Source organism: Manis pentadactyla, chromosome 2 (genome assembly GCF_030020395.1).
Source record: "Manis pentadactyla isolate mManPen7 chromosome 2, mManPen7.hap1, whole genome shotgun sequence".
In the NCBI taxonomy this organism is placed as follows: Eukaryota; Metazoa; Chordata; class Mammalia; order Pholidota; family Manidae; genus Manis; species Manis pentadactyla.
Window position 1 is genome coordinate 172,584,568 of NC_080020.1, and position 27,985 is coordinate 172,612,552.

General features: G+C 44.8%; 1 protein-coding gene across 1 annotated transcript in view; it reads left to right on the forward strand.

Annotated features, from left to right (window-relative positions):
• Window positions 1-27,860, forward strand: part of TACR1 (tachykinin receptor 1) — a 172,888-nt gene extending 145,028 nt beyond the window's left edge. Inside the window, exons 3-5 of the mRNA XM_036930687.2 lie at window positions 21,625-21,775; window positions 22,886-23,082; window positions 24,641-27,860. Of these exons, the coding sequence (XP_036786582.1) occupies window positions 21,625-21,775; window positions 22,886-23,082; window positions 24,641-24,932 (640 nt within the window). The 3' untranslated portion in view covers window positions 24,933-27,860. The remainder of the gene's footprint in view (window positions 1-21,624; window positions 21,776-22,885; window positions 23,083-24,640) is intronic.
• Window positions 27,861-27,985: the final 125 nt, after the last annotated feature.

Below are 27,985 nucleotides of genomic sequence, written 5' to 3' on the forward strand. Positions count from 1 at the left end.
ATTAATATCGTCAAAATGGCCATCCTGCCCAAAGCAATATACAGATTTGATGCAATCCCTATGAAACTACCAGCAACATTCTTCAATGAACTGGAACAAATAATTCAAAAATTCATATGGAAACACCAAAGACCCCGAATAGCCAAAGCAATCCTGAGAAAGAAGAATAAAGTAGGGGGGATCTCACTCCCCAACTTCAAGCTCTATTATAAAGCCATAGTAATCAAGACAATTTGGTACTGGCACAAGAGCAGAGCCACAGACCAATGGAACAGACTAGAGAATCCAGACATTAACCCAGACATATATGGTCAATTAATATTTGATAAAGGAGCCATGGACATACAATGGCGAAATGACAGTCTCTTCAACAGGTGGTGCTGGCAAAACTGGACAGCTACATGTAGGAGAATGAAACTGGACCATTGTCTAACCCCATATACAAAAGTAAACTCAAAATGGATCAAAGACCTGAATGTAAGCCATGAAACCATTAAACTCTTGGAAGAAAACATAGGCACAAACCTCTTAGACATAAACATGAGTGACCTCTTCTTGAACATATCTCCCCGGGCAAGGAAAACAACAGCAAAAATGAGTAAGTGGGACTATATTAAGCTGAAAAGCTTCTGTACAGCAAAAGACACCATCAATAGAACAAAAAGGATCCCTACAGTATGGGAGAATATATTTGAAAATGACACATCCGATAAAGGCTTGACGTCCAGAATATATAAGGAGCTCTCACGCCTCAACAAACAAAAAACAAATAACCCAATTAAAAAATGGGCAGAGGAACTGAACAGACAGTTCTCCAAAAAAGAAATACAGATGGCCAACAGACACATGAAAAGATGCTCCACATCGCTAATTATCAGAGAAATGCAAATTAAAACTACAATGAGGTATCACCTCACACCAGTAAGGATGGGTGCCATCCAAAAGACAAACAACAACAAATGTTGGCGAGGCTGTGGAGAAAGGGGAACCCTCCTACACTGCTGGTGGGAATGTAAGTTAGTTCAACCATTGTGGAAAGCAGTATGGAGGTACATCAAAATGCTCAAAACAGACTTACCATTTGACCCAGGAATTCCACTCCTAGGAATTTACCCTAAGAATGCAGCAATCAAGTTTGAAAAAGACAGATGCACCCCTATGTTTATTGCAGCACTATTTACAATAGCCAAGAATTGGAAGCAACCTAAATGTCCATCGATAGATGAATGGATAAAGAAGAGGTGGTACATATACACAATGGAATACTACTCAGCCATAAGAAAAGGGCAAATCCAACCATTTGCAGCAACATGGATGGAGCTGGAGGGTATTATGCTCAGTGAAACAAGCCAAGCGGAGAAAGAGAAATACCAAATGATTTCACTTATCTGTGGAATATAAGAACAAAGGAAAAACTGAAGGAACAAAACAGCAGCAGAATCACAGAACTCAAGAATGGACTAACAGGTACCAAAGGGAAAGGGACTGGGGAGGATGGGTGGGTAGGGAGGGATAAGGGGGGGAGAAGTAGGGGGGTATTAAGATTAACATGCATGGGGGGGTAGGAGAAAAGGGAGGGCTGTACAACACAGCGAAGGCAAGTAGTGATTCTACAACATTTTGCTATGCTGATGGACAGTGACTGTAAAGGGGTTTATAGGGGAGACCTGGTATAGGGGAGAGCCTAGTAAACATAATATTCGTCATGTAAGTGTACATTAGTGATAGCAAAAAAAAAAAAAAAAAAAAAAAAAAAGGGCAGTTCCTGTGTGGTAACCTCCAACGAGTTCTACACAAGGGTATAAAGGGCATATAAAAGTGTAGGCAAAGGGTCTGTTTGTGTTTATACAGAGGATCAAAGCCTAATTGGGCTACCCCGAAAATGAACTAAGATACGATATGAAAAAGAACTTCCAACATCTGCACTCTCTGGAAGACTCATGCCAGAAGATGATCATCAAAAAACCCCAACAAAGATCCACGCACTGCTACAGCTGTAGATGCAGTCATCCCACCAGTTCCTGGACTTGCCATGGGAATGAGGAAGGAGATATCTAAGCTGGCCTGTGCATACAGTAAAACAACAAAATTGGACTGGATCTATACTGTTTTAACTCAACCAAGAATTTGGAGAAGTGCAAATTGTAGCGCTCCAAAGTCTTACAACTACAAACTATTTACTGTTAAAAGAACATATGGCATGTGAACATTCCCCAGGAATGGGTTGTTTTAATTTGTCTGATTTCTCTCAGACTGTTCAAGTTCAGTTGGACAATATCCACCATATCATAGATAAGTTTTCACAAATGCCTAAGGTGCCTAACTGGTTTTCTTGGTTTCACTGGAGATGGCTGGTAATTACAGATATGCTTTGGTTATGTAACTATACTCCTATTATGTTAATGTGTGTGCGCAATTTAAGTAGTAGCTTAAAACCTATACATGCTCAAGTTACTCTACAAGAAGATATATCAAAGAAATAATCAATCTTCCCATGTTTTCTTCCGCCTGCTACTTCTATAGCTTTTCTTCTTCCTTCCTAATTACAACCCTTAAATAGAATTCGTGCCTCATATCAAATTTACCGAGTATCATAATTCTTCCAAGTGGTAAAGATACCTCAAGACAAATGCTGGGCATAGAAGCCACAGGGCATAAATATGCAAAGAAGTAAAAAGCTAACTTTTTCAAACAATAAGGCTTCTCTCTCACTTACCAACTTCACATTTCCCTGTATGGCCCCGGAAGATGACTGGTTAGCCAGAGACGGGTAAGATTCCTCAGGGGAGGAACAACCTAAGACAGGCACAGTCGCAGGGGGGCCATCAGGTGAGAAATTGGGGATCAACAGAGGTGAGGCTTAGAACCTCACCCCCCCGTTCTGAGAGAAATCTTCTGCATACGTGGATGTTTTATTGCCCTGGTCTAGCTTGGATTAACACATAGTCTACAGGCACACACCTGATCATCTACATTTGCTCTCTTACAACACTAAACTATGTTTTCTACCTTTATCTCGTGTCTACCTACCACTTCAGCATTTTATTAAAAATAATAATAATAAAGAGAGAAATGTGGTATCCACATATAAATCAAGTATAAAAACCAAATGAGTATTCATATTTGAACTGACTGTTTATAGTTCATAATGCATGAGCAAAACCGAAAGTTTCTGTGATGACTGCCCTTATACTGTTCACTATGTAACTTATTCATTATGTAAGAATTTGTTCTACATGTAAAAACTTGTTTGTTATGCCTCAGAAGATTGGAGACTGACAAAAATTAGGCTTGAGGTGGAATAATGATTGTGCATTGAGCATTGACTCCCCTATACAGAATTTTATTGTCGTTAACAACCATTTGATCAATAAATATGAGAGATGCCCTCACAAAAAAAAAAAAAAAAAAAAAGAAGGACAGACTTCCAATGGTAAAATAAATTAGTAACCGGGATGTAATGTATAGCATAAGGAATATAGTCAAGATATTGTAACAGCTTGGTAGGGTGATAGCTGGAACCTAGAATTATGTATATAAATGTTCTACCACTGTGTTGTACACTTGAAACTCATGTAATGTAATACTGTGTGTCAACTACCCTTCAATAAAAAATAATTATTAAAAAAAAAAAAAAAAAACTTGGGCAAAGGAGTCCTGAAGTTGGCTTTGCCTTGCAAGCCATCTTCAGGATGCCAGGTGTGTGCCAGACAATGTACAAAGGTTGGGATGTCCCCTCCAAAGCAGGTGTGTCCATCCCAACAGGTAGATGCTCACTGCGGAGGGGGGTGCACCTGCTTCCAGGCTCTGTGAGCCTGATGCCAGGAGGCCCTGGATTCAGCCAACCAAACCTCCTAGGGCTGAATCTGATGAAGTGATCTGCAGCCTATTGATTAGGCCAGTGCCAACATCCCATTTGCTTAGCTGAAGGTGGTTTACAAACCAGGTTCCTAAGAGCTTGGTTAGCATGCCAGTGCTAAGGCTCTGCATGCTGACGAGGAGGGCTCAGGGGCTCCAAGACTGGACCAGCCCCTGCCCTGGAGAGCTCATCAAGGTGAATGCCCTTTAGGGGGTCTCCTGGCAGCCAACTGGACACCTTTGCGCTCCACAGACACCCTTTTCCTCCAAACTGCAGCAAAGTGCACTGGTGAGTCTGTCTCTAAGGAAGAATTCAGACAACTGCCCTAAACTAAAGGCCATTAGGACTTAAACTGTCTTAAGCCAGTGAATTTGGATTCTCTGTTGGAACAGTTTTCTTCCCATGAGGTGGGGGCCCCCATACCAGAATCACCAAGGCAGTTGGTAAAATTCAGATGCCCAGGCCCTCCCTCAGGACCTCCGGGATAGGGTTCAGGAATCAGTATTCTAAAAGCATGCCCACAGTGATTTTTTTTTTTCACACCTTCTGTCTAAGAACAGCTGCCATGGAGACCCAAGACAGCAAATGGGTTTACATATGATGGGAAAAAATCTCTTGTCTTTCTCTTTCTAGACCCAGGAAGACGCCTTCTTCCCCATCTCTAAAAACATTTTTTGTCATTTTTGTCAAGTTGGCACCAAAACAGGTTTTTGCCAGAGGATTTACTCAGAGGGGGTCGGGAATTAATCTGGCTGTCGCGGCCAGTTTGGGATGCTGTACCAAACCACCATAGACTAGGAGGCTTGAACGACACACATCTGTTTCTCACGGTTCTGAAGGCTGGGAAGTCCAAGGTCAAGGTCAGCCAGTCCCTTCCTGGTGAGAGCCCTCTACCAGGTTTGCAGAGGGCCACCTTCCTGCTGCATCCTCACATGGTGGGAAGAGACCTCTGCCGAGCTTCTTGTAATGAGGGCAAAACTCCCAAAGGCGCCACCTCCTAGTACCATCCCACTGGGGGCTAGGGTTTTAACATAAGAATTTGGGGGATACAGATTCAGTCCACAGCAGGGGTCTTGCTGGACAGACATGGTAAAAAGCAAAGGGGTCCTGAGGTTGGACCCTCACTGGTCCCCTTCCCACTCCTGATTTTCTGAGACTGGAAAGGAAAACCAAGGAGTGACCTGCTCCACGCATCCACCCATGGTTTCCCTAGGTGGACACTGGAACCCTTAGGACCCTGCTTTACTCAAATTCAGCAGAGCACAGGTGCCACCCATGTGCCCGGGCAGGCCAGGAGGGGTTCCGTGAAGGGTGTCGCAATGAGCAAGGATATGTGATTTGATAGAAATGAGGGTACTAAAGAGTCTCTTAACCCTTCATGGCTTCACTTACCCCTTATCCATGTGCTCTGGGACCTCTTGGGCCACCATTTCCATAGATAAAGGCAGAATGGTAGAGTCAAAAAAGAAACAAAAGATCTAGGTTAAAATCCCAGCTCAAACCACCTGCTTCCCTGTGACATTGGTTAAGAACTTCTTTGAACCTCAAATTTAATTTCAGAATTAAATTGAGGCGATGAAACCCCACCTTAACAGAAGTGGTGCAGGCATTATGCAAAGTCACACACAGTGACTTCCCAGACTGCACTTGGTGCTAAATCAAGGGCAGCCCAATACACGTGCTCACCGGGGCTTGTCCCCGAGGTCTTCTGCAGTCTCCACGGCCCATCCCCCACTTCAGCTTTCCCACCTTGCATGCCTGGGTCTCTCGGGAGCACTAGTGAAGGTCAGCAAACCACACTCACTGTGGCCATAGTGATTCATGCCATTCAACAGCCTTCCTGCATGTCTCTTGCGGATGTCATCAGCCACCTCCCTGGGGCCTGTTCCCTCAGTATCTGATCCTTTCCCACATCCTTGACTCGTTGTGTGACTCAAGTCAACCTCACTGAGAAGACAGAAACTTTCTTTCCTCACTCCCCTCTCTGAACCTGAGCCCTCTTCCTGCGCCTTCTGAGCTATGCCTACCTAACCCTTCCTCATATTGCCACTGACTCCTGTCTTTCACCCACAAGCGCACACAGTGCTCCCCAGACTAAACCCTGGCCTCCTGGTTGCCACACTGTCCCCTCCTTCTCAGCACAAATGTCTACACTGTTTGCTGCAGTTATTTTTGCATTAACATGCTCCTTTTTCCTGCTATCTGGGGTTTGTCCTCAGCCTGACACTTAAAATTGCTCTTGCATGATGTCATCATTGCCAAGTCCAGTGGCCTGTTCCCAGTTCTCTCCCACTGTGCTAAGAGCATAGGAGGAAGCAAAGTGGGGTGGGCACGAGGGCACACTTCCTGAGCAGCCACTTCGTTCCAAGCATTAATCTGGGCACGTGTTAACAGGTAAGAGTGGAGACTGAGGGTGATATTATAAAGAGAGCTTTCAGTGTTGGGCTAAGGAGTTCATATTAATCTGGTAGGCACTTGGAAGCCTAAACAGGAAGGTCATTTGTATCGAAGATCAGAGCTGGGTTTTGGAAAACTTAATCTGTAGTTGATAATGTAGAGACTGGAGAAGACAGAGACCTGTGGTCTCTGCTTTCATGAGCTTGCAGATAACTTCAAGCTAATGGGTAAAGAACGCAGAACTGCACAAAACATCAAGTAATCAAAAATTAAGTAGGTGTTAAGTTGTCTGGGAGATCGCAGGAACAGGAGGGATTATGAAGACCAGAGAAACTCCCAGAAGCAGGAAATGGACCTTGAAGCAAAGTAGGAGTTGGATTGGTGCCAGAAGGCAGGGCATCCCAGGAGCATAAGACCATGAAAGCACAGCACTGGCCTGTGCAGCCTTCCCCTGCCACGGTTGTAACTCACCTCGTCTCCTTGCAGGTCAGTGGAGCAGGGATTGGCACATTTTAAAAGGCAAGGTAGTAAATATTTTGCAGGCCCTGCCATCTGTGTCACACTGTACTCTCTTGGCCACTGAAGCCTGAAGGCAGCCACTGACGATGATTAAACAAATGGGCATGGCTGTGTTCCAAGACAATTTTATTTATGGACACTGAAATTTGAATGTCATATAATTTTCATATGCCATGAATTAATCAATCTTATTTTTTTCAACCATTTAAAAATGTAAAAACCATTCTTAACTCACAAACCATATGAAAACAGGTGGTGAGATAATTTGACCTTTGGGGGTGGTTTGTGGCTTCTGCAGTGGAGGGCCAAAGTGCGGGGCCCACGGAGTCAGGCAGCAGAGTCCACGTGCGGCCCACACACACCCTCACACTTGCCACAGATGGGTAAGTCACTCTTGGTGTCTCAGCTTCCTCCCTGGCCAAGTGCAGATAAAGATGCAGCCGCAGCCATCTTCTCTGGTGCTTGTGAGGATTCAATGAGCAGGAGCTCTTGAACCCACGAAACTTACCCAGAGGCCTCGGGGAGCAGCAGAGAGCAGAAAATGTGTGTGGTTGGAAAATACTTGAGACTTAGAGACGCGAGATTTAGGGTCTAGTTTGAGATCTGCTGGATGATCTTTGGAGACCAGTGTCTTGGTTTCCTCTTCCGTAGAGTAGGAATGATTTCACTCACTGTAGGGTGAGCTGTGCACAGTGACTTTCTCCAAAGAGCACAGTGTGGAAAGGGGGAAGGTGGGAGAGAGCAGTTTAGAGCGGGTACTCCTGACAAACATCTCCTCAGTCAGGTGATCCAAGTCAACATCAACAGGACTTGTCATGTCGACACCATGCACACTGTCATGGATGTGATGTGAGATTGTCGCTGTACATCTGTGGTCTTCCTCCCCAGAACCCACACCCCCAGTCTAATAACAAGAAAAACATCAGACAAGTCCCAGCTAGGGGACATTCTACAGAACATCTAACCAGTATCCTCAAAACTGTTAAGGTCATCAAAAATAAGCAAAATCTGGGCTTCTGCTAATAGTAAGGCATCAATATGGTTCATTAAGTGTGACATTAAGGGTGCACCATACTAATAAGATGTTAATAGTAGGATAAACTGGCTTTGAAGTACATGGACATGCTCTGTATTATCTTCTTAACTTTTCCCTTTAAATCTGAAATATTCCAAAAGAAAATGGCTATTTTTTTAACTGTACAAATAACACATACATGTAGTAAAAAACATATATATGCCATACGTGTGTCATTCCTTCTCACATAGTTTCACAATCCTTCCACCCAGAGCAAAGCTAACCTCTACAACACAGCATTCTTGAGCCAGTTATTAAACCCTGTCACAGTGAACTGCACTGCACAACTCCAGGGGGTGCTATTACACTATAGTCACTGTGAAGGGTGTCCCGGAGTGGTGCTGAGTGCCGTGGTGCCTAAGTGCTTTGCAACCTTTGTGCCTGAGTTTTAGCATCCATACAACAGAGTTTACAGCTGGGAGGCATGAAAGAGGTGATAAATATAAATCATTTAGAAGAGTGCCTGCACATAGCAAACACTGTCAGTGTCAGCTGTTAATATGACAGCGGCAGTGGTGGTTATTATTATTATTACTATTATTGTTATTTGCAGGCCCATCAGTAGTAGGTATCTCTCTAGCCCTTGTAAGCACTATAACAGGGACTATTTAGTTACCAAATAAAAGACACTTGTACCCTCCTTACACCAATTCAACCTGGGCTGCCTCTCCAACAGGATTATTGCCACGTTGGAATAACATTTCAACCAAGATGCCCTCTCCCCCACAGCCCTGTGCTTCCTAAATACAAGGCATGTGTGGGGCTGGAGATCCTCACCAAGGGAAGAGGGCAGCAGGGCTGAGTCCAAGGCTGTGCCTGGGGGCATCCCTCACCCCCTGCACCCACCCCTCATCTGCTAGTCCTGTCTATTCTGTCTCCAGTTCATATCCTTAGTTTTCCCAGCCCTCTCCCTCCAAGCTGTACCTTGTGATGGGTAATTTTATGTGTCACTGTAGCTGGGCTACTAGTCAAACACTAGTTTAGATGTTGCTGTGAAGATATTTTGTACATGTTATTAACATTTACGTGAGTTGACTTTAAGTAAAGTGATGACACTCCCCGTAATGTAGATGAGCCAGCTCCCACAATTGCATGAGCCAGTTCCTTAAAATAAATCTCTACACACACACACACACACACACACACACACACACACACCTTATCTTATTGGTGCTGTTTCTTTCTCTGGGAAACCCTAACCAATACAGCCTTCTGGTTCCAGCCTCCAACCTGTCTTGTCCAGAAGAAAGTGCAGCCTCTCACCTGGGCCCAGGCTTGTGTATCTACACTACACGCCTGACACATACACCCAAATTTAAGCTGGATCACAGCCCTTCTTGCATAACCCCTTCAGCTACTTACCTTGGCACTTCAAGTGGAGGTCCAACTCCCGAGGGCATGACCTACAGCGCCCTGTAGCCTGCAGCCCTGCCCACTTCTCATGGTCCTCAGTCCCCGCCTCCGGCTACCAAATCCTCCTCTCAGCTCCTCAGTGTGCCCAGCTCGTCTGGGCCCAGGGCCTTCTGCCTGCCCTTGTCTCTGCAAGGACCCCCCACCCTGCCCCTTTGTGTGGCTGCCACACCCTTCAGGTCACCTCCTCAGAGAGTCTGCTGAGTGTGAGCCTCTGGGACTCCCTACCACCTCCCCAACTGGTTCCTTGGCACACTTAACAGATTTATGATTTTACATTTAGTTGTTGGCATATTTGTCCATAATCTGTCTTCTCCACTATATAAGCTTCTCCAGGACAGGACGATGTCCCTTTTTTTGGCCACTATATCCCCAGACTCCAGTACAAATTAGGGGGTTCATTAGCAATTGGGTAGCAACTCTACGGCTCCTTCTGTCACATTTTCCTCATCATAACTGAAGGTGCTACCTCAACACAGGGCCAGTCCCCAACCTGAACAGGTAACTTTGTGAACAATATGCATGCAACCCTTATAAAGTCAAAACCCTTATAAAGCCAAAGCCTACATGATTCAGCATCTAAGCAGTCAAGTTTAGGAAGCCTCGTTTAATAGGCAAAAGTAATAAAGCAGGAACTCCATTAAAAAGTAACCAATCGTCCACAGCAATATCTACAAAAAATTCCCTTTCTCCTCACCTCCCCTCTACTCTCCTCATACCCTCCCCAAAGGAAACCTTTCCCCATCCAATCCACGTGGATCTTCTGTCTATTGTAGAAATCAGCTCAGGTTTTCTTCCAACAATAAATACACTTTTTTTGTAAGAGGCGGAGATTGCATAAAAGATGGTCTAGAATTTATTAGGTTCTCCTTGGCTAGCTTGGAAAACCTGTCAACATTCCCACGTTAAAAACATTTGTCCTCTCACATACAACTCGCAGCAGACTTCACGCTGATTTATGTGGTCTCCTTGATAATTTCTTGTGCGGCACATAAATTGCCTTGCTCAATTTGTTAATAGAAACTATAGACTGGCAGCCTGTGTGGCTCACAGCGTAATGGTCTATTGTCTATGCTGAGAAACTTCTGGCTAAGGAATAGAAAGTAGGGTGTTTGTCTTTCCCACATATTTTAGCCAACTGAGAGTCTCTTTGGGCTCAGGGTGCAAGACAGGAAACGGCTATAGAAATACAAGAATGAGCCCAGGCATAACATGGAATCCGAGATCTGGCCACGTTCCAAGTCACCCATGTAGACAGAATCGAATTCTGGGTCTGATATTTTAAGCTATGTATTTTTCAGTGAATTATCTGTCATTGTTAAATGCTGTGGATAATTTTTGTTCTTGATGTATGTGTTTATTCTTGAAAAATGGTGGTTTTTCTGCTTTGAATGATATTTCTCCATGCTTCTGAGTTCATCTGGGCAGAAAGAAAAAAAATGCAGAGTTGAAGTGAGAAAAGGACAGATTTGTTTTCTATTCCCATTTCAACCCTGAGTGGCTTCAACAAGGCAATTACCATCCCTGAACCTTAATTTTTCAATTTAAAATGGGATTAGCATTATCTTTCTCTTACCCCAACTCCCAGAGGTAATGAGATGAAGTTGAATCCACTTTCCAGAAACATATTTACAATGAAACCACTCCACATTGAAAAGGTGAAATTTCTACATCTTCTACAAGCCAATGGCTGTTTATATACCACACTTGATACAAGATTTCATCAGATCTTATCAAAAGAAAAGAAAAATGGCCACTAACTGGCCATTTGTTAGTGAGTATTGTGTTAAAATTTGCCTCAAAGAGAGGAAATAGTTTCTGGGCACAGCAAGGAAAGTGGGCACTCAACATGAGGGGACTGGCTATTGTGACTGGGACTGTTTTGATTATTTTAAGTGTTTTCCAGACCCCAAGAACTAGAGGGAATGTAAAGACTAACACTACCATTTATGGTGCAACTTACTTATATCAGGAAATGTTTACTGGTATCAGTTGGCACTAATCAAAGCAGTTTTTAAACAATGGCCCACCACAATTAATTGTATTTTAAATGCTCAACACAATGATACAGTACAAGCTTCAGTTCTGCCAAATACATCCTCAGCTCCATGTTCATCACAGGCTACAACAGCCAGAGCAGAAGCTCAGCCCACACCCGGATGCACATCCAGCAAGGGGTATTTCGCTGCATTGACAAGGCTGCAAGCCAGCCTTAAGCAGAGCATAGCACAGTAGAGTTAAGAACTTTCTGGGGGGGGCTGAGTTATATCACCAAAACATTCACGAGTGACCACTGATACTCAGAGAAAACATGTCAAAGATAAAATTCAGTCTTGTTCTCAATAGGGTTGTAATAATCCAGAGATGCACGAAGCTCATGCGACATTGGTAAAGACTGGACTAAGGTGCGTACTGGAAAATGGCATCGTAACACCCGTTTTGGGGTGGACTGGGGGTGGCATATGCAGCGTACAATGAATCCAAGCACATAAAATGCACGCTGCCTTTTCGCAGGGTTACTGCAAAATGCTAGCAGCCTAAATGAAATACTGATTGGCGCCACCTGGTGGCAGCTGTACGTTGCGACTTCAATATTTGGACCCCGTGCCTGGCTGGGGCTTCTAGAGCTACCGTGGGGATTCCGGGAATATCCACGTGCTCTGATGTCATCTGCCATACTGCGGAGGTTGGCCAGCGAGCAGAGTAAAGATACAGGGACTCCCTCTCTGCCTCCCTGCTCTCTGAAAGGTCTCGCTCTCTACCACATCCTCTACTCCATCCAAGGTAGGAACGTCAGCCCGCAACGGCATCTTGGAGCCACCACCATCTCCGGCCGCCGGCTTGGCTCCACTCAGGAAACCAGCCCTCCTCCTCCATTTCCTCCAAGCCCCAGAGACATGGAGTAGTCAGGTGAGGGCATACATTACAGGAGACTTGGGGAGCCATTAGAGCAAGCAGAGAATTACAGCACAGGACGGGGTTGTGCTGTCTTGAATTCACCTTTGGATACCACCGTGCCTTGCAGTGCGCTGAGCAGTCCTCTCACCACGGGAAATTTATTGCTGGCTATGTCCTTCTGCAAGTGCCTGCTTCCAATCGTGCGGCCCAGGCGCTCTCACTCTCACTCTCCAGCCTAGTCTCTCATCTTTCTTGGCACCTGTACTTTTTAATTGAAATATAGTTGATATACAACATTAGATTGGTTTCAAGTGTACAGCAGAGTGATTCGACAGTACTTTGGTGATGATGTTCACCAGCATAAGCATGACTGCCATCTGCCAACATACAAAGTTATTGCAATATTATTGACTCTATTTCCTATGCTGTACTTCATCCTTGTGACTAATTTGTTATAGGTGGATGTTTATACCTCTTTATGCCCTTCACCTATTTCATCCATCCCCCTTGATACCTGTACTCTTGATATTTTTTTCCCCTAAGAGACCAGTTTACCATTTTCACCCTACCCCAAATTAGGCTTCTGGCCTGTCTTTTCTTAATCCAATACACAATAAGGTCCTCAGCCAAATCAAGGGCCATCTAACAGATGCAATATTCAAGCCTATAGAAGCTTCGTAACTCAGGCATTGGTTTTTCTTTAACATATAAACCAAATAAAAAGTTTAGACAGGAATATTAGCCACCTGCCTCTACTGCATTTCCCCCCCCCCCCCACCCGTTCCTAAACAGACTGGAAGGAGGAGGGGTGTGAGGGCGGGACCTTAGTTTCTTTCTAGTGGAATGCAGTCTTTAAATATTTCTTGCTAGAACATTTCCAAACTCTGCAGCCATTCCTGGCAACACAGTCTCTTCAGGATCTTTCTATTTGCCTGAGAGAGCCAACCAAAAAGTATCTGAAACATGAACATCAGGCCCTGGACAGATCAATAGCAGCCACCACTAGGTTTCATCATGAGAGTCGATGCTGGGATAAGCCAGTTAATTTACCCTCTGATATCTTCTGGGAAGCTGCAAGCCTGGTTGCAAATAACCAAAACCATCTCTGGCCCTCTATATAAGAAATATGCAGGTCTGGAGATATTTCCTTTGGGGAACCAAGTAAAACAATAAGAGATTTGCATAGCCACAGATTTTTTTTTTAAATGTACTATAAAGCCACAAAAACTGAAATGCTCTGGAACTGATGCCAGAAAGAAGGATTAGTGCAAGGAAACAGAAAAGTCCAGAAACAGAGCCAGGCGTAGATGTGAGTGGCATAAGCGCAACTTCAAATCAGCGAGGACAGGATGGGGTGCCCAAAAGGTGCTGGGAAAGTTGTAAACAATTGTTGGAGAAAATAAACATGGAGTCTTTGCTTATAACACTCACCAGAATAAATCCCTGATAGACTGAATGGTTAAATGCAAATAATCAAATAAATAAGCAGGGAGGAAGTATAGGTGAATGTTTTCATGATTTTGGTATTGAAAAGGCCATTCTAAGCATAATAGAATAGACAGAAGCCAGAACAGTTCTTACAAAGGAGTAACATGAACACCCCAGTGTAAAACTGAGTAAATTATACAAGTAGTCAATTCACAAGAAATGAAAGTGAATAAAAAGCATAATTATAAAATCCCAATTTCCAATGAATCAAACATTTTCAAAGTAAAGCAGGGAACCATGTCTAAACTATCATGTTGTCAAAGACTCAAAGACAAACTAATGCCCGGTGCAGCCATGCAGAGTAAAGGGGAATCTCATGAGATGTGGCTGGTGGTATAAATTGGCAAATATTTTCTGAAAAGTGAAAATATATACCAAACCCTTGAAAACACTTTAATTCTGACTAATTAATCCTTGGGAAAGAGGAATGAGAGCAAAAACATATTTGAAGATGTTAATTATACAATCAATTAAATAATATAACATTGTAAATAACTCGAATGCCCAACTTAGAAGACTGGCTAAATACCCATGTACTGCCATAAAATGGGATATTATTACAGCCCTTAGAAATTATGTTATAGAAATATATTTGTTAACATAAAAAGATGACTGTGACATAGAGTTAAGTTCTCAAAGTGACCTAAAATATATTTTTGTATGTACAAATATGAGTGTATGTGTGCTTATAGATATATGCAGATGTTAATTTTATCTGAGTGCCTTCCTAGGTGGTGGGATTATAGGAACTTTCGAAGATTTTCTTTAATGCTTGTCATATTTTCAAATCACAATGAATGTCAGTACTTATGGTAAGGACACCATTTGTGGCCCTGCATCCAAGCAGATGCTAGGCACACTCCTTAGGGGCCTCCATCAAGAGGGCTTCTTGCTTCATGTGCCAATGGCTCCTAACATCCTTTAAAGCCTCAGTTATTTTTCTTTGAAGTGTTTCCTTGGGCTCTGACCACATCATCTAGTCAAGCACATACTTCCAAAAAGGACCCACAAAATGTGACTCATGAGCTTGAGGAATTGATGCAGAAAGACTGTGCTTTGCATTTCCTGCTGCTTCACCCCTGGGAACTGAATGTCACAGCAGTGACATTTGGGAGAGGGGATTTTGTGAACCCAATTTTCTATGAATTAAATGCGTGGGCTTGGGCGTCTGCCTTAATTGGTCAGCTCATCCTGAGAGAGGCCAACTTGGGGGGCATTTTTGCCCAGAGTTAGTGACAGAAGTTCAATCCTGGCCCCTCTCTGTAGAACAGGGAGGACATGCACTCACAACACTAGGACTGGGTAATAAGCAGGTGAGGGGACAGAGGCTCCCTTATCCCTTACCTTGTCAAACAAACACACAGATGTCTTCCTCTGCCCTCTAACCCTTCCCTTTCATGGCCCAGGGTTTTAAGAACAGAGTCCACTGGTTGCTTACCCACTGCCTACCGCCTCACTGCCCCACTCTCCATCCCTCAGCCTGCTGGCTCTTCCTCCCAGGCACAGCTCCCAAGGAGCCCTCGTCTCCTCCCCGTCCCCCATTCTGCGGTGGCTGTGGCTCAGCTCACTGTCACTCCCTGCGTAGAGCCCAGCACAGCACCCACCAGCTTGCTCCTCCAGCCTTGAGCTCCTCTATCGCTGCCCCACCACAGCCAGAGCACAAGTATCCGATCATGTCACTCCCTTGTATAAACCATTTCATGGTTTCCCATTACCTTCAGAGGAAATTACAAACACCAGCCTCTCATAAAATACCCTTTCAAGGTGTGGCTTCTGTCTACCATTCCAGCCAAGTCTCCTGACACTTCCTCCTGCCACCACGATCCAGTCGGCCCAGACCCACAGGAGTCTCATCATGCCAAGATCTTCCCTTAGTGCCTTTGCACCTGCTCTTTTCCCAACCTGTCATGCCCCTTCTTGCTTGACTATCAGGACCTAGCCAAGCAACACCTCCATCAGGATGCCTCACTGACCAGCATGGCTGACTGTCTCATTTCTGCATTCCCACTGCTCTCTGTGCACTTGGTGAGAAAACACCTGTTATATTCAGGGAATTTTTAAATATCTATATATTTTTGTATTTCATATGTATTTGTAAAGATCCCCTGATACCCTTTCTTGGCATCTTCATCCCCTTGAAGAGGTAACCACTGCCAGTCACTTCCCATGTCACACACTCTGGTACTTCTCTGTCCCACAGAGATCAAGCTCCTGGAGAAGAGACCAAAGCCTTGGAACCCCCAGCCCTGAGCTGGGATGAGGTATATAGTAGGTCTAAATAAATTCTTGCTGAATTTGTTATCAGTAGGTGCAGAGTTGGTCTGTCTCCAAAAGGACTGCAAGGGCTCTAGTGCTTGGATGAATGCCTGGAAGTAAAAGTGAACCAAGAATTGTATGGATCTTTCTTCCTCTTACTACAAGGAAAGCATGTATACCTGCAAAGGAGACCATTTTCGCAGGAAGTAAAAAGCCAAGCAGATATCTAGCACGGTACTCTGAGACAGCCTGAGGTGCACTCCCAGAAAGGCAAAAGGATGAGGCTGCTCAGCCCCTATCAAAGGAAGGCAGCCGGGAAGTCCAAGATATAAAGAGGCTCCCGAGAAGGGCATGCTCCCACCACCTCAAGTCTGCAGGGACATCCCAGGAGAGGATCTGGCTTATTGCTTGGGACCTAAGATGATGCAGTGAAAGCTACAGGGACACAGGTTTTCACTCAGTTTAAGGAGAGCTGTGTCCGTCACAGCCTCCAGCAGCAGGAAGCTCAATGTCAATGACTCTCAGTCCCGGCTGCACAGAAGAACCACCTGGGCACATCTAAGATACTGATGCCCAGGATACACTGCAGCCAATTTTAAATCAGAAGCTCTAGTGTGGGATCCACACACTGGAATTTTCAAACCTCCCCAGGTGATGCCAGTTTGCATCCAAGATTGAGAGCTCTGTGCTTCCAACTTGAACTTGCATATGAATCAACAGGTAGTCCTGTTGAATGCACATTCTGACTTGGTCCATCTGGGGTGGAACTGGAGAGTCTGCATCTCTAACAAGCAGGGTATCACTGATGGAACTGGCTTTAGAACTAGTGAGCAGCATGGTTCAGGGGGTGCTCAAGAAGATGGATGATTATGTGGTAATGCATACTGCAGAGAAGGTTAAGGCACTGGATGAGGGTTGGGATGATGTCAGTGCTTTTCAGCTTTACTGGACCATCTGACATCTACTACCAGTACCCCTATCAAAGGAAATTATCCAGGAAAGTCAATGTATCAACCCAGCAAAGCAGAGCTGTCTCATTAGTGAAGATGAGGAACCAAGAGCCCTGCCCTCTTGGCCTCCTTCTTCCCCCACCCTAAGTCACCTAGAGTCTCCGCGAAGTTCACTGGAAGACAGTCTAGATACTATTTGATAAAACCATCTATGTTGATTTCAAATGCTGAGGATTATTTCAGACACTGGAAATGTTGATGCTTAAGCAAGAGTAATTCCATCTATGGATATAAGTAAGCCTGGATTAGTGAGCATTGATGTATTAAGGCTTTAAAGGCAGGGGAATCTGCAGGATTTGGGGTTACACAGTCTGTATCCAGCAAGTTTATCCTATAACATGTGTCAAGCCCCATGCACTGCTTAGAGCAGTGACCTAGAGAAAACAAAGACATGAAATTGTGCACACTTTCCTTCTGGAAGTACTGATAAGTCTACTGGCAGGACTTAATGATCAGTATCAATGCATATATTTCATCCAGAGGGAGCCCAGTGGTCCCTTCTGTCCCAATCCCTTGAGACCACCCCAGGTTCTTTCTCTAGCTCACTTATGGCCTATCCCTGAGCCTTGATCTCTTCTCCCAAGGCAGATATTAATTCTGAGAGCTGATAAAATCCTGCCTATTGAGAACTTAGGGAACCTTAGAGTTGAAAGTGGGGGGAAAAAGCATGAAGCCACATAAAATAAGGTTATACTAGATTCCATTGGCCAGTTCTCTAAAATAATGATTTTGGCAAAAAATTTAATAACAAGGTTATCTCTAATTAATCACAAGGACATGGCAAAACTTCTCTCCAAGAAGGTATAAAGATGGAAGAGATGTATTTATGTTCATATATTCCAATAATGGAATCCCCTTCATTTCTACATGATATTCTACAGTCATGTACATTTTCCAATAACTTGGGCATTGTTTATACTGAGCATTTGCAATTTCTATGAAAAAGGGGTTATGCAGGATGTAGGAAGATGCATTTAGCTTTTGATCTTTAGCCAAGGATCAACCCTACGGGTTTTCTCATTTGCTTGTTTTATTATTTTGGAGGGCAAGCTTGTTGAGACGTGCCTGGAGGGAGCAGAAGAATGCAAATCTAGACATAGGACCCCAGCTCATCTAAAATGTAGTATGGTTCTTAAACTGGATGTGTTTTATTGTAATATATATAACATAAAATTTATCATTTTACATTCACGGTGTTGTGCCACCATCACCACTATCCGTATGCAGAACTTTTCCATCATTCCAGATTCTGTACCTATTCAACAATTAACTCCCAGCTCCCTCCCCAGCCCATGAAAACCTCTATCCTACTTTCTGACTCTACAAATTTGCCTATTCTAGTTATTTCATCTAAGTAGAGTCATACAGCATTTGTCCTTTTGCATTTGGCTTATTTCACTTAGCATAATGTTCTCAAGGTTCATCCATGTTGGACCATATGTCAGAATTTCCTTCCTTTTTAAGGCTGAACAATATTTCATTGTATAGATACCTTATATTTTCTTTATCCATTCATCTACTGAGGAACATTTCAGTTGTTGCTACCGTTTGGCTGTTGTGAATAACGCTGCCGTGAACATTGGTGTGCAAGTATCTGTTAGAGTCCCTGTTTTCAATTCTTCTGAGTGTAAATCTAGAAGTGGAATTGCTGGGTCATATGCCTGTTATTCTTAATTATGCCTGCTAGAGAATGGACAAGCTAATGCTCTACCTGACTGTAACACTTTTTTAGCTGAAATTAAGTCCATCTTTTTTGTTGTTTTCAAATAAATAACAAAGTCACTTTCTCTTCTTTTAAAAAAAGGCTATTAAATTATTTTTACTGATTTGGCTTAGCATTTTCCTTTCCTAATGGTCTGATCTATGATTTTTCCAAAGAGCACTCAATTTTTAAAGTGTAGATTTTAAAGGTATGGTAAGGCCAACAGATCAAGACATGATTGCCATTGAAAAGATAGTTTATTACTCATGGTTCCCAAGAGGAAGGGGCACCCCATGCATGCAGGGCCACAAGCAGAGAGAGCACTTGAACCACAGGAAAGCCTTTATTTTGTGCCCAGGGAAGGAATGGACAAGGCAAGGTAAACAGTTTATGATTGGCTAGTGTGAATCATTTCAGTGGGCTTTTGGGGTGTAGCTCACCCCTAACTGTCTGAGGTGGTCCCGGGAGTGATCAGGCACCAGGACAGCATCCCACAGGTAAGAGCTGCTGAGAAAACAGGCGGTGGGGGGATGGGCCTTGGACTGTTGGTTTGCGTATGAACAGCACGCTTGTGGAAGTTATCTATAGGAATTAGCTAGTTCTAGGAAGTACAGTCCCTCCCAGGTCAGCAAGGCCCACTTCAAAGAAACTTTGACATTAGGTATAGAAACTAGAAAATGTGATTAAGATGCACTTCAGTGAAGTCATTAAAATCTCGTACACCTGAAACGGTGGTTCTCAGTGCTTATTAAATGCCAAAATAACGTGGGAATTTTCTAAACTGTGGTTTCCTGATCCCACTTTCAAACCAATTAAATAAGTATGTCTGAGCAATGACGATTTTAAAAGCTTCCCTGGTGATTCCCATGTGATTCTGGACTTGAGACCCATTGGTCCAGGACAGTGATGCTCAAAGTCTGAACTGGGACCAGCAGTAACGTCAGTTGGGAAGTTGTTATAAAAGCAGATTCTCAGGCCCATCCCAGACCTGCTGAGTAGGAAACTGGGTATGGTCCAGGCCCCTGTATTTATACAAGCTCTCTGGGTGCTCCTGAAGCTGGCTGAAATTTAGAACCACTGGTCCAGGTTAAGGAGCATGCGGGACCAATCTGTGCTATTCTCCCATCACATCCCCAACTCCCACATAGATGCTCAGCACTCAGGCTGCCAGATCACCTAAAGGATTTTGATCACCAACCACATATGGGCCTGCATGAGGCAGGGCTAGTCTTCCCCTGAAGGGGGAGAGGCAGGCACAGCCTGGGGATTCTCAGGGCCTCCCTACCCCTGTGGTCTCCAAATGCTTTGATTGCAAGCAGTGTCTACAGCAAGTGGGAAGAGCAACTGAGATCCGGTACGAAATACAGTACGCAGTCATTGCCACAGTGGCAGGAGGACCCCAGGGCTCCCAGAGGAGGCAACACTTGCAGGGGACCAGGAAAGCCTGGTGAGACTGAAACAGCCTGTCTGCACAAAATACATGTGCTCAGCAGGCTGCTTTGCTGAATCTGTGGTTTGTTACTTAAGAACTCCTCAAGTGTCTTCAAGTTGCAAATTTTACTATTCAGAGGAGGCTGAATAAGTGGTAAAACTGTGGAACTTTGCAAAGAAGTGACTGAAAACAAACTGTATTGCTAAAAGACAAATTGAATAAGTGGGTTTTCCTTTTTTGGAAAAAAAATCACTTCAGAGAATAAGCATAAACAGACTGGAAGAAAATATCACTGGGTGACTTCTCTCTAGTGACAAGAAACTGATTCTGGGGAAACAGTCCTGCCTTCTTATCCCAGCTCCTCTTTTTACCTCCTATGAATTTAGGAAAGTTAATTAAATTCTAAACTTTAGTTTCCTCTCCTACGAAATGGAATTGTGATAGTACCTACCTAGTCATTTGTGTTGAGGATTAAATAATGCTAGAAAAGTGCTTGATACTGTGCACTTCCCTCAATATAATCTAACTACCATGTCTGCTGCTAATACTATCATTAACATTATTATTAGCACAGTGATTTAGAGTAAACCCCCAAAATATTAGCTCTTATTATTATTATTATTACTATTAGGATTGCTGGGCCTCTCACTAAACTCACATCAGAAGAAAAGGGCTAAAACTAGCCAAGCATGTCAAACACTCCCTGAGAAAAATATCCTTTCTCAAAATTTGAAAAATTTATTTGAAAGTCCTATTTAGGACCCTTGACTTAAACAGAGTAGGATAAGTTGTGCTGTTGTAACAAATCTCAGTGGTTTAACATGGCAAAGGTTTATTTCTTGTCCATGTTCCAGTCAAACTCAAGTCAGTTGGCATCTGTCCTCCAAGAGGTGACTCAGGGATTCAGACAGCTTCCATCTGGAGATATGTTTTTAAGGGCCAAGCTTAAAAGTGGTTTACACTTAGTCGCTTTCACCCACTGATCCTGGTTCTAGAATAAGTCTTATCTCCTTCTTTCAAGTTAATTATTCTTATATCTGTGAATCCATTTGTCATATACAATGGACTAGGGCTCATCAACCATTGTGGAGGTTCTCATCTGAATGTACAAGTTGATTTACATCCCTGTGCCAAAATTGAGTGTAAGTATAATCTGACAGGTATGAACTGAGTGGTATAATCACCTCCTTCATTCTAGAGAATATGCTTCTGTTAATGCAGACTAAGGTTACTTTTCTTGTGAGAGAGTGTGTTGGCGATATTGAACTTAACATCAAATAAAATTGTCACAGGTATACAACAGATTCAATTCCCTTTCATCAATGTTTATTCTTCTCTTCAAGGTGAACAGGAATCATTTTTATGGAAAAAGTCCACAAGACAAACATAAGTTGAAGAGATTTGTTTTCTCTAATTTATCCATTAATATATCACTCACCTATCCAAAGTGGGTGGCAAGCCTCCCTGGGATGTGACTTACCATCCAAGCTTATTAATGGCAAATGCTGAGAAAGAGAGTTGTCAAGCCTTGATCACCATTATTTCTTAGACTGACCCCTCTCACCCACCTTGTTGCAGGTACCACATCGGCGTGACGGTATTGATCTACTTCCTTCCCTTACTGGTGATTGGCTATGCGTACACTGTGGTGGGAATCACGCTGTGGGCCAGCGAGATCCCTGGGGACTCCTCTGACCGTTACCACGAGCAAGTCTCTGCCAAGCGCAAGGTGAGCAAAGGGCAGGCAGCACCCAGCTCACCCTGGCACAGGCAACAGGCCAGCAAGCATATGAGTGAGCCCCAGAGGCAGCAGCATAAAACATCCTTGGGCCTGGGGAGCCACCGAAGATCTTTCTTCACTGTAGTTGTAACGTAGGCCTGCCTGTACAGACATGAGCCACCTAGCTCGCTCCTTAAGAAAATTGCAACCTGTCAATCCATTAGCGTGCACACACACATATTTAACTACAAAAGCATTGAAGAGTTATTTAGTTCTATTTTGTTATTAATGTTAAGTTTGATAAAATAATACATTCAGTTGGTTCAAACATGGGAAAGTATTACTAGGAACAAAATTACAGTGGTGGTAACAGATCAAGTTGCCAGGGCTTAGAGCTGCGGGAGGGGGCCTGCCTGTACAGAGGTAGTCTGAGTGAGTTTCCTAGCAGTTGCAGAACAGTTTTGGATACTGATTGTGGTGGTGTTTTCGTTTATCCATACATGTGGCAAAATGTCACAGAACTACACACTGAAAAGAAAAAAACAAATGCTTGCAAAACTAACAAAATCCAAATACAGCCTGTAGTTCAGTTAACAATCCCTCGCTGTCCAAACCCCTTTCCTTCTCCTTCCCTCCCTCTGTGGCCCAAGCCTAGCTGCTGGCCCCTGCTCACTTCCCCACACACACCTGCTCCTTCCCCGCCTCCCTGGGTCATTCCTTCCCCTAGGCTCACTCACTGGTCTCCCTTGGTGTCTCCATTCACTGCCCAGGAGGGTGATATAACACAATGGTTCTGAAACATGGGTGCCCATCAGAATCATTGGAAGGGCTTATCAAACACAGAATTCTGGGTCCCACCCTTACAGTTTCTGATTTGGTTAAGTCTGATGGGGTCCAAAAATGTGCATTTCTGACAAGATTCCAAGTGATGGTTAGGATCCTCCCACGACCAAGTCCTTTGGTCCTTCCATCCCCACAAAAGGGGTTATTATATGTTTCTTATACATAGTTCCCACGCCATACTGCACTGTGCACAGTGTAGGCACAGGAGAAGAGAGAAAGTAGCTGTAAGACAAAGGGGATGTGCTCGTGGTCTCACCTGTTTCACCCTCTTGCCAGGTGGTCAAGATGATGATCGTTGTTGTATGCACTTTTGCCATCTGCTGGCTGCCCTTCCACATCTTCTTCCTCCTGCCCTATATTAACCCTGATCTCTACCTGGAGAAGTTTATTCAGCAGGTCTACTTGGCCATCATGTGGCTGGCCATGAGCTCCACCATGTACAACCCCATCATCTACTGCTGCCTCAATGACAGGTGAGGACCCATCCCACTCTCTCCAGGGGCCACAAGACCAGCTGTCTATTTATTTAGCCACCAAGAAGCCAGCCTAAATGAGCAAAGCCTTTGTGAGACAAGAGGGAGCATTGGGGACTGAAGCAAAATGACCACCACACTACTCAATCCCTGCCTGTTATGGCCATGCAGGAATATGAATCCAGAGTGGACATTTTTTTTTCTCTTCCAAGAAGAATCAGAAATCCTTCCTTTTGTTTGAACTCTCCCAACTTTTAAACACTGGTAATTAAGTTGGTGGGGGTAAGGGTGCAGATAAAAAATCCTCTGTTTGTTGCATGTAAATAGGCCTGCAAGCTGAATCCAGCACATGGCTCTTGAGTTTGCTCACTCTGCCCTATGGATCCACAGAAGGCTCTGAATGCAGGGAGAGAAAGGGAAGGAGTCAGAGAGTGAGGGAGTCAGACAGAGACACAGAAAGTCTGATGGAGATGGAGAAAGAGAGCGTGCGAGACTGGGGGCACTGGAACACCATGCCCCACATCTTTTCCTTTCTCCTGTCTCTCACTGTCCCTGTCTCAGCCCATCATACACGCTGGGCTGATTTCCCCGGTTTCTTCCAGCAGTTCCAGCAGGACAAGGTAAGCAAACTGGAGTCAGGTCCTCCAAGGCTTGATTCATCCCTTACTTGGCCATGGGGAGAGCCATCCGTGAAGCAGAAGCCAATGTCAGAGAAGCAAGAGAAAGGAGGAACCATGAGGAACAAGCTGGAGGGGCCCCACCATGGTGGGCAGGGTCCCCAGGAGGGAGCTGGGATCCCTGGCGGCGGCTCAGGCATCATCTGGGGCACCAGCCAAGCTGCCATGTGGGAAAGGAGGCAGTGGGTGGGGGGAATAAAATGCTTGTCACAGTCTTTATAACTGTCAGTCATCAGCACATCAAGTGCCTTCCGTGAATGAGACACTCAAGTGCTATTAATTAAGTGACATTCTCTTGAACTTGTTTGAATGGTCTCTGTTAGCCTAACTCACAGATTTGTCCTTCTTATAAGAGCCTGACAACCTGTCTAAACATTTTTATGTTAAATCTCCCACTCTGTGTTTAAATGAAGGCTGATTCTCCCTGCTCATCAGACAGGGAAACTGAGGCACCCTGAAGGGATGTGATTAGCAGAGAGTCATCCTCAGTCAGCAGGCTACTGGGGGAAGGACTCATTCCTGACATGTATTTTTACCACCTGGTAACAAGCACATAGTAAGCATTTGGTGGATGTTTTTATTGATGTTGAATTTTACCCAAAGTCAACTGACCCCACATTGGTGGAGGCAGTAAAGTGCAATAGCTGCCCTCAGTGAAGATACGCATTTCATGTGAACCTGGGTTCTAGTCCTGGACTTGACCTTGATGACTGACCTTTAAGTGTTTTTGGTCCAAGCTTCTCCAGCTATCAATTAATTTAAAAAATGATAATGGAGTCACACTTGGGTATGTCCATGTGTTAGAGAGCTGACGCAGTGGTGGAACCCCTCTGAAGGCAGGCCATGCCCGGCGGTCACCTCTCCGTCTGCTCTCTCCCCAGGTTCCGTCTGGGCTTCAAGCATGCCTTCCGGTGCTGCCCCTTCATCAGTGCTGGCGACTATGAGGGGCTGGAAATGAAATCCACCCGGTACCTCCAGACCCAGGGCAGCGTGTATAAAGTCAGCCGCTTGGAGACCACAGTCTCCACAGTGACAGGGGCCCAGGAGGAGGAGCCTGAGGATGGCCCCAAGGCCACGTCCTCATCCCAGGACCCGACCTCCAATGGCTCCTCCCGCAGCGACTCCAAGACCGTGACGGAGAGCTCCAGCTTCTACTCCAACATGCTCTCCTAGAACACGGGGTCTTCTGCAGGCACAGCCACCACCATCTTAGTCTTGTTTCACCCATGCATGGATAACTCCTTGATCTGGAAACCATCAGAAATACCCTAACACTGGGGCTTGTGAAACAGGGGTCAGAGTGGTCTAGGGAAAACATTCCATCCCCCCGGAGTTTAAAAACCTGGATTCTCCATGTCTTTGCTACCCTCATACTGTGTGACCCAAGACAAATCCATGAACTTCTCTGAGCCTGTAAAGTGGGAAAGCTGGGCTTGTATTTCTCTACAAACCATTCCATAATTCTAGCATTAACTTCGGTTGCATGGGGGGGTTCATTTCAGGATGAACCCTGCAGTGCAGCAACAGACCGAGCTGATCTGTTTGCCTGAAGCCTTTGTCCCACTGCAATAAAGCTGTCCTCAGTCATGCTCAGATTATCCTCTGTTAGCTGCTGGCTCGCATCTTGTCAGCCTCACCCAGTAGGCTGCCCAAAAGGAACCCCACAAAATCTGAGGTGAATATTTAACCCCGTCTTCTAAGCATCCAAGAAGAGGAGGCATGGACACCTTGTTCCAGGCATCTGAATATTTCAGTGCATTTAAACATCATGGGATTGATAACCTCAGGTTCAGCAGCATTATGTCCCCAGGCCTGTCCTGAGCAACCAGTATAACAGAACATGGCCACTGATACCAGCTAATGTCTGTTACAAACCAAGAATCAGGAGACCTGCATCATACCTAATCTATCTGAGCCTCTTTCCTTATTTGTAAAACTATGGGGCTGAACTAGATGATTTAAGTGTCCCTTCAAATTTCAATAATCAATGGTTTAAGATTATATTTGGTTTTTGTTTGTTTCACCAAAAGTTGGTGGTCTTAGAAACAACAGGAGCAGCAAGTCTAGTGACTTGATACCCAGTTCCTGGAGTACACCAACTGCTAAGACCATGGGCTAATATCCATATCAGACATTCTCTGACTTATGCTAAAACCTTGAATATGTTCCTTCTCCGGGAAGTCCTGGCCTTTGACAGAGCAGACGACTTCACGCCATAGCCTACATCTCTCCATCAGGCTCTAGCAGGCGAGTCCCACAGCTAGATATGCCATCAGGGAGGATAAACATGTGGGCTCCCTGTTCTGGCCTCTTGGGTGTCTTAGGGCAGGGGCACTAAGCCAAGGTCTTACCTTTACACTAGCTAAGTGCAAATATGGCTAGTATACATATAGCCAGTGAGGGAGGAAGCAGCGCCCCGCTCCACCACCTTGCATCTCCTCTTCAGACCCTCTGACTCTCCCCTTCCTGCCTCCATAGCCTTGCTGGCCTCCTGTCTATATGGGGTGGGACAGCTTACCAACTCCACAGGAGTTTGCCAAGAGCCAGGAACTTAGGGCTTCATGTCCCCATACAGCTTTGGGGTTTCCAACAGGTGAGCATGCAGTTTCTTTCTAGCTCCCAGATCTTTGCTTTGTCCAGAAGTGGCTATAAGCAGAAGCCTTTTGTAATATCCCTGAATGTCCTCCTCCTGGTTTGGAGAATGAATATGTGCTGCATCTGTAATGTTGAAGGAGAACAATGTGGCCCACAGGGTGTACAGCCTTTACCAGGTACAGGTTACCTGGCTGTAACCCTACCAGGGTGTTGGTAGGCCTGGGGGTGTGGTAGAGCAGCAGTATAAGCCAGAAAGACCAACAGCCATATTCTGCAAAGCAGCATGGAAAGGATTACATAAATTAAGTAAGGCCAGCTCAATGCAGGTATAGGAATGGAAGACATAATTTAGGGGCAACAGAAGTCAGTGCCCAAAGCATTAGTCACTCACACTTCCAATAAAGAATCATGCTGTGTATGAGTTACTCACTTCAGAGGGCTGTAAATATCTGGCGTGATTATGAGAAGTGCCTAAGAAGAAAGTGTCAAGGAGTTGGAGGCACCCTCTCCATGGAAGCAGTTAGATGGAATTCAACAAGGATTCATGGAGCAGCTGCTCTGAACTTGGCCCTGAGCTAGGGACACACAGCTCCTTCCACCCTCAGGAGCCTACTGGACTGGCCATTGCTAATTCACAGGCCATGGCTGCCCAGCAGGCATGGAGGCAGCTGAGAAGCAGGTTCTCCACAGGATTCAAAAGATCCACACTCCACATGGGCAATGAAAGGCTGGGGCCTCCAGAGGGCCTTTGCAATGGCGTTCTCTGAGATAATTCCGAAGATAGCCAGCAGTCAGTGCGGGAACTGAAGAGGTGTGGTCGGACGGCATCATCACTGCACATAGTCAGAGGCTGCTCAGGACAGCCATTGTGGGTTCAAAGGTGGCAAACATCCCCACTGAGACAGCCCAGCAAGCCTTCCTCTGGTCCACTCTCCAACCCCGTTTAACTTATAAAAATGTTGTCAGCCCCCATGTGTAAGAAACACCATGGTTTGCACTGTACATGGGTCTCATTCTCATAGAAATGTGACCCTCTGTGTTGATCTCCTGTGTTTTCCTGGATGTACTGTCCAGTGGTAGTAGAATACAAGTCGTCAAGGGGCTATCTTTGTTGTTACTTCCAAAACGTGGGATCCGATCACTGTCAATGTGCTGTTTGAATTGTGCCAATTTCTCCTCCTCCTCATTCTGATGTATATCGTGGACTCACAGTCAGACCACAGTAACTGAGAGGTGGGGAGAGGGACTTTATGAGAGGAATTAAAGGGCAGGAATCCTTGTCCTCCTCCGCCCACACCAGAATGCTAAGACATACCAGCATGTCCTTTCTCCTGGAAGGACTGCGTGGCCTCCTGGGAAACAGGGACTCAGGAGCTGACCTCACTGACCTGGAAGAATTTCAGGAGGAATTGTGTAGGTGGAGAGGGGTCATTCCTGAGGTCTGTTTCCCAGTCTGGGATCTGGGGAAGAAACTTCAGACAGAAATAAAGTATGTGTTTGACTACCTGATGCCTCTGTCTCATCTCCAGGGAACCTAAGCACCCCTGCTTAGGGGTGCTGAACTATGAACCCTGCTAACTTGCATAGCCAGAAGGATTGAACCCAACACCCAGCAAACTCCTAACTCTGTG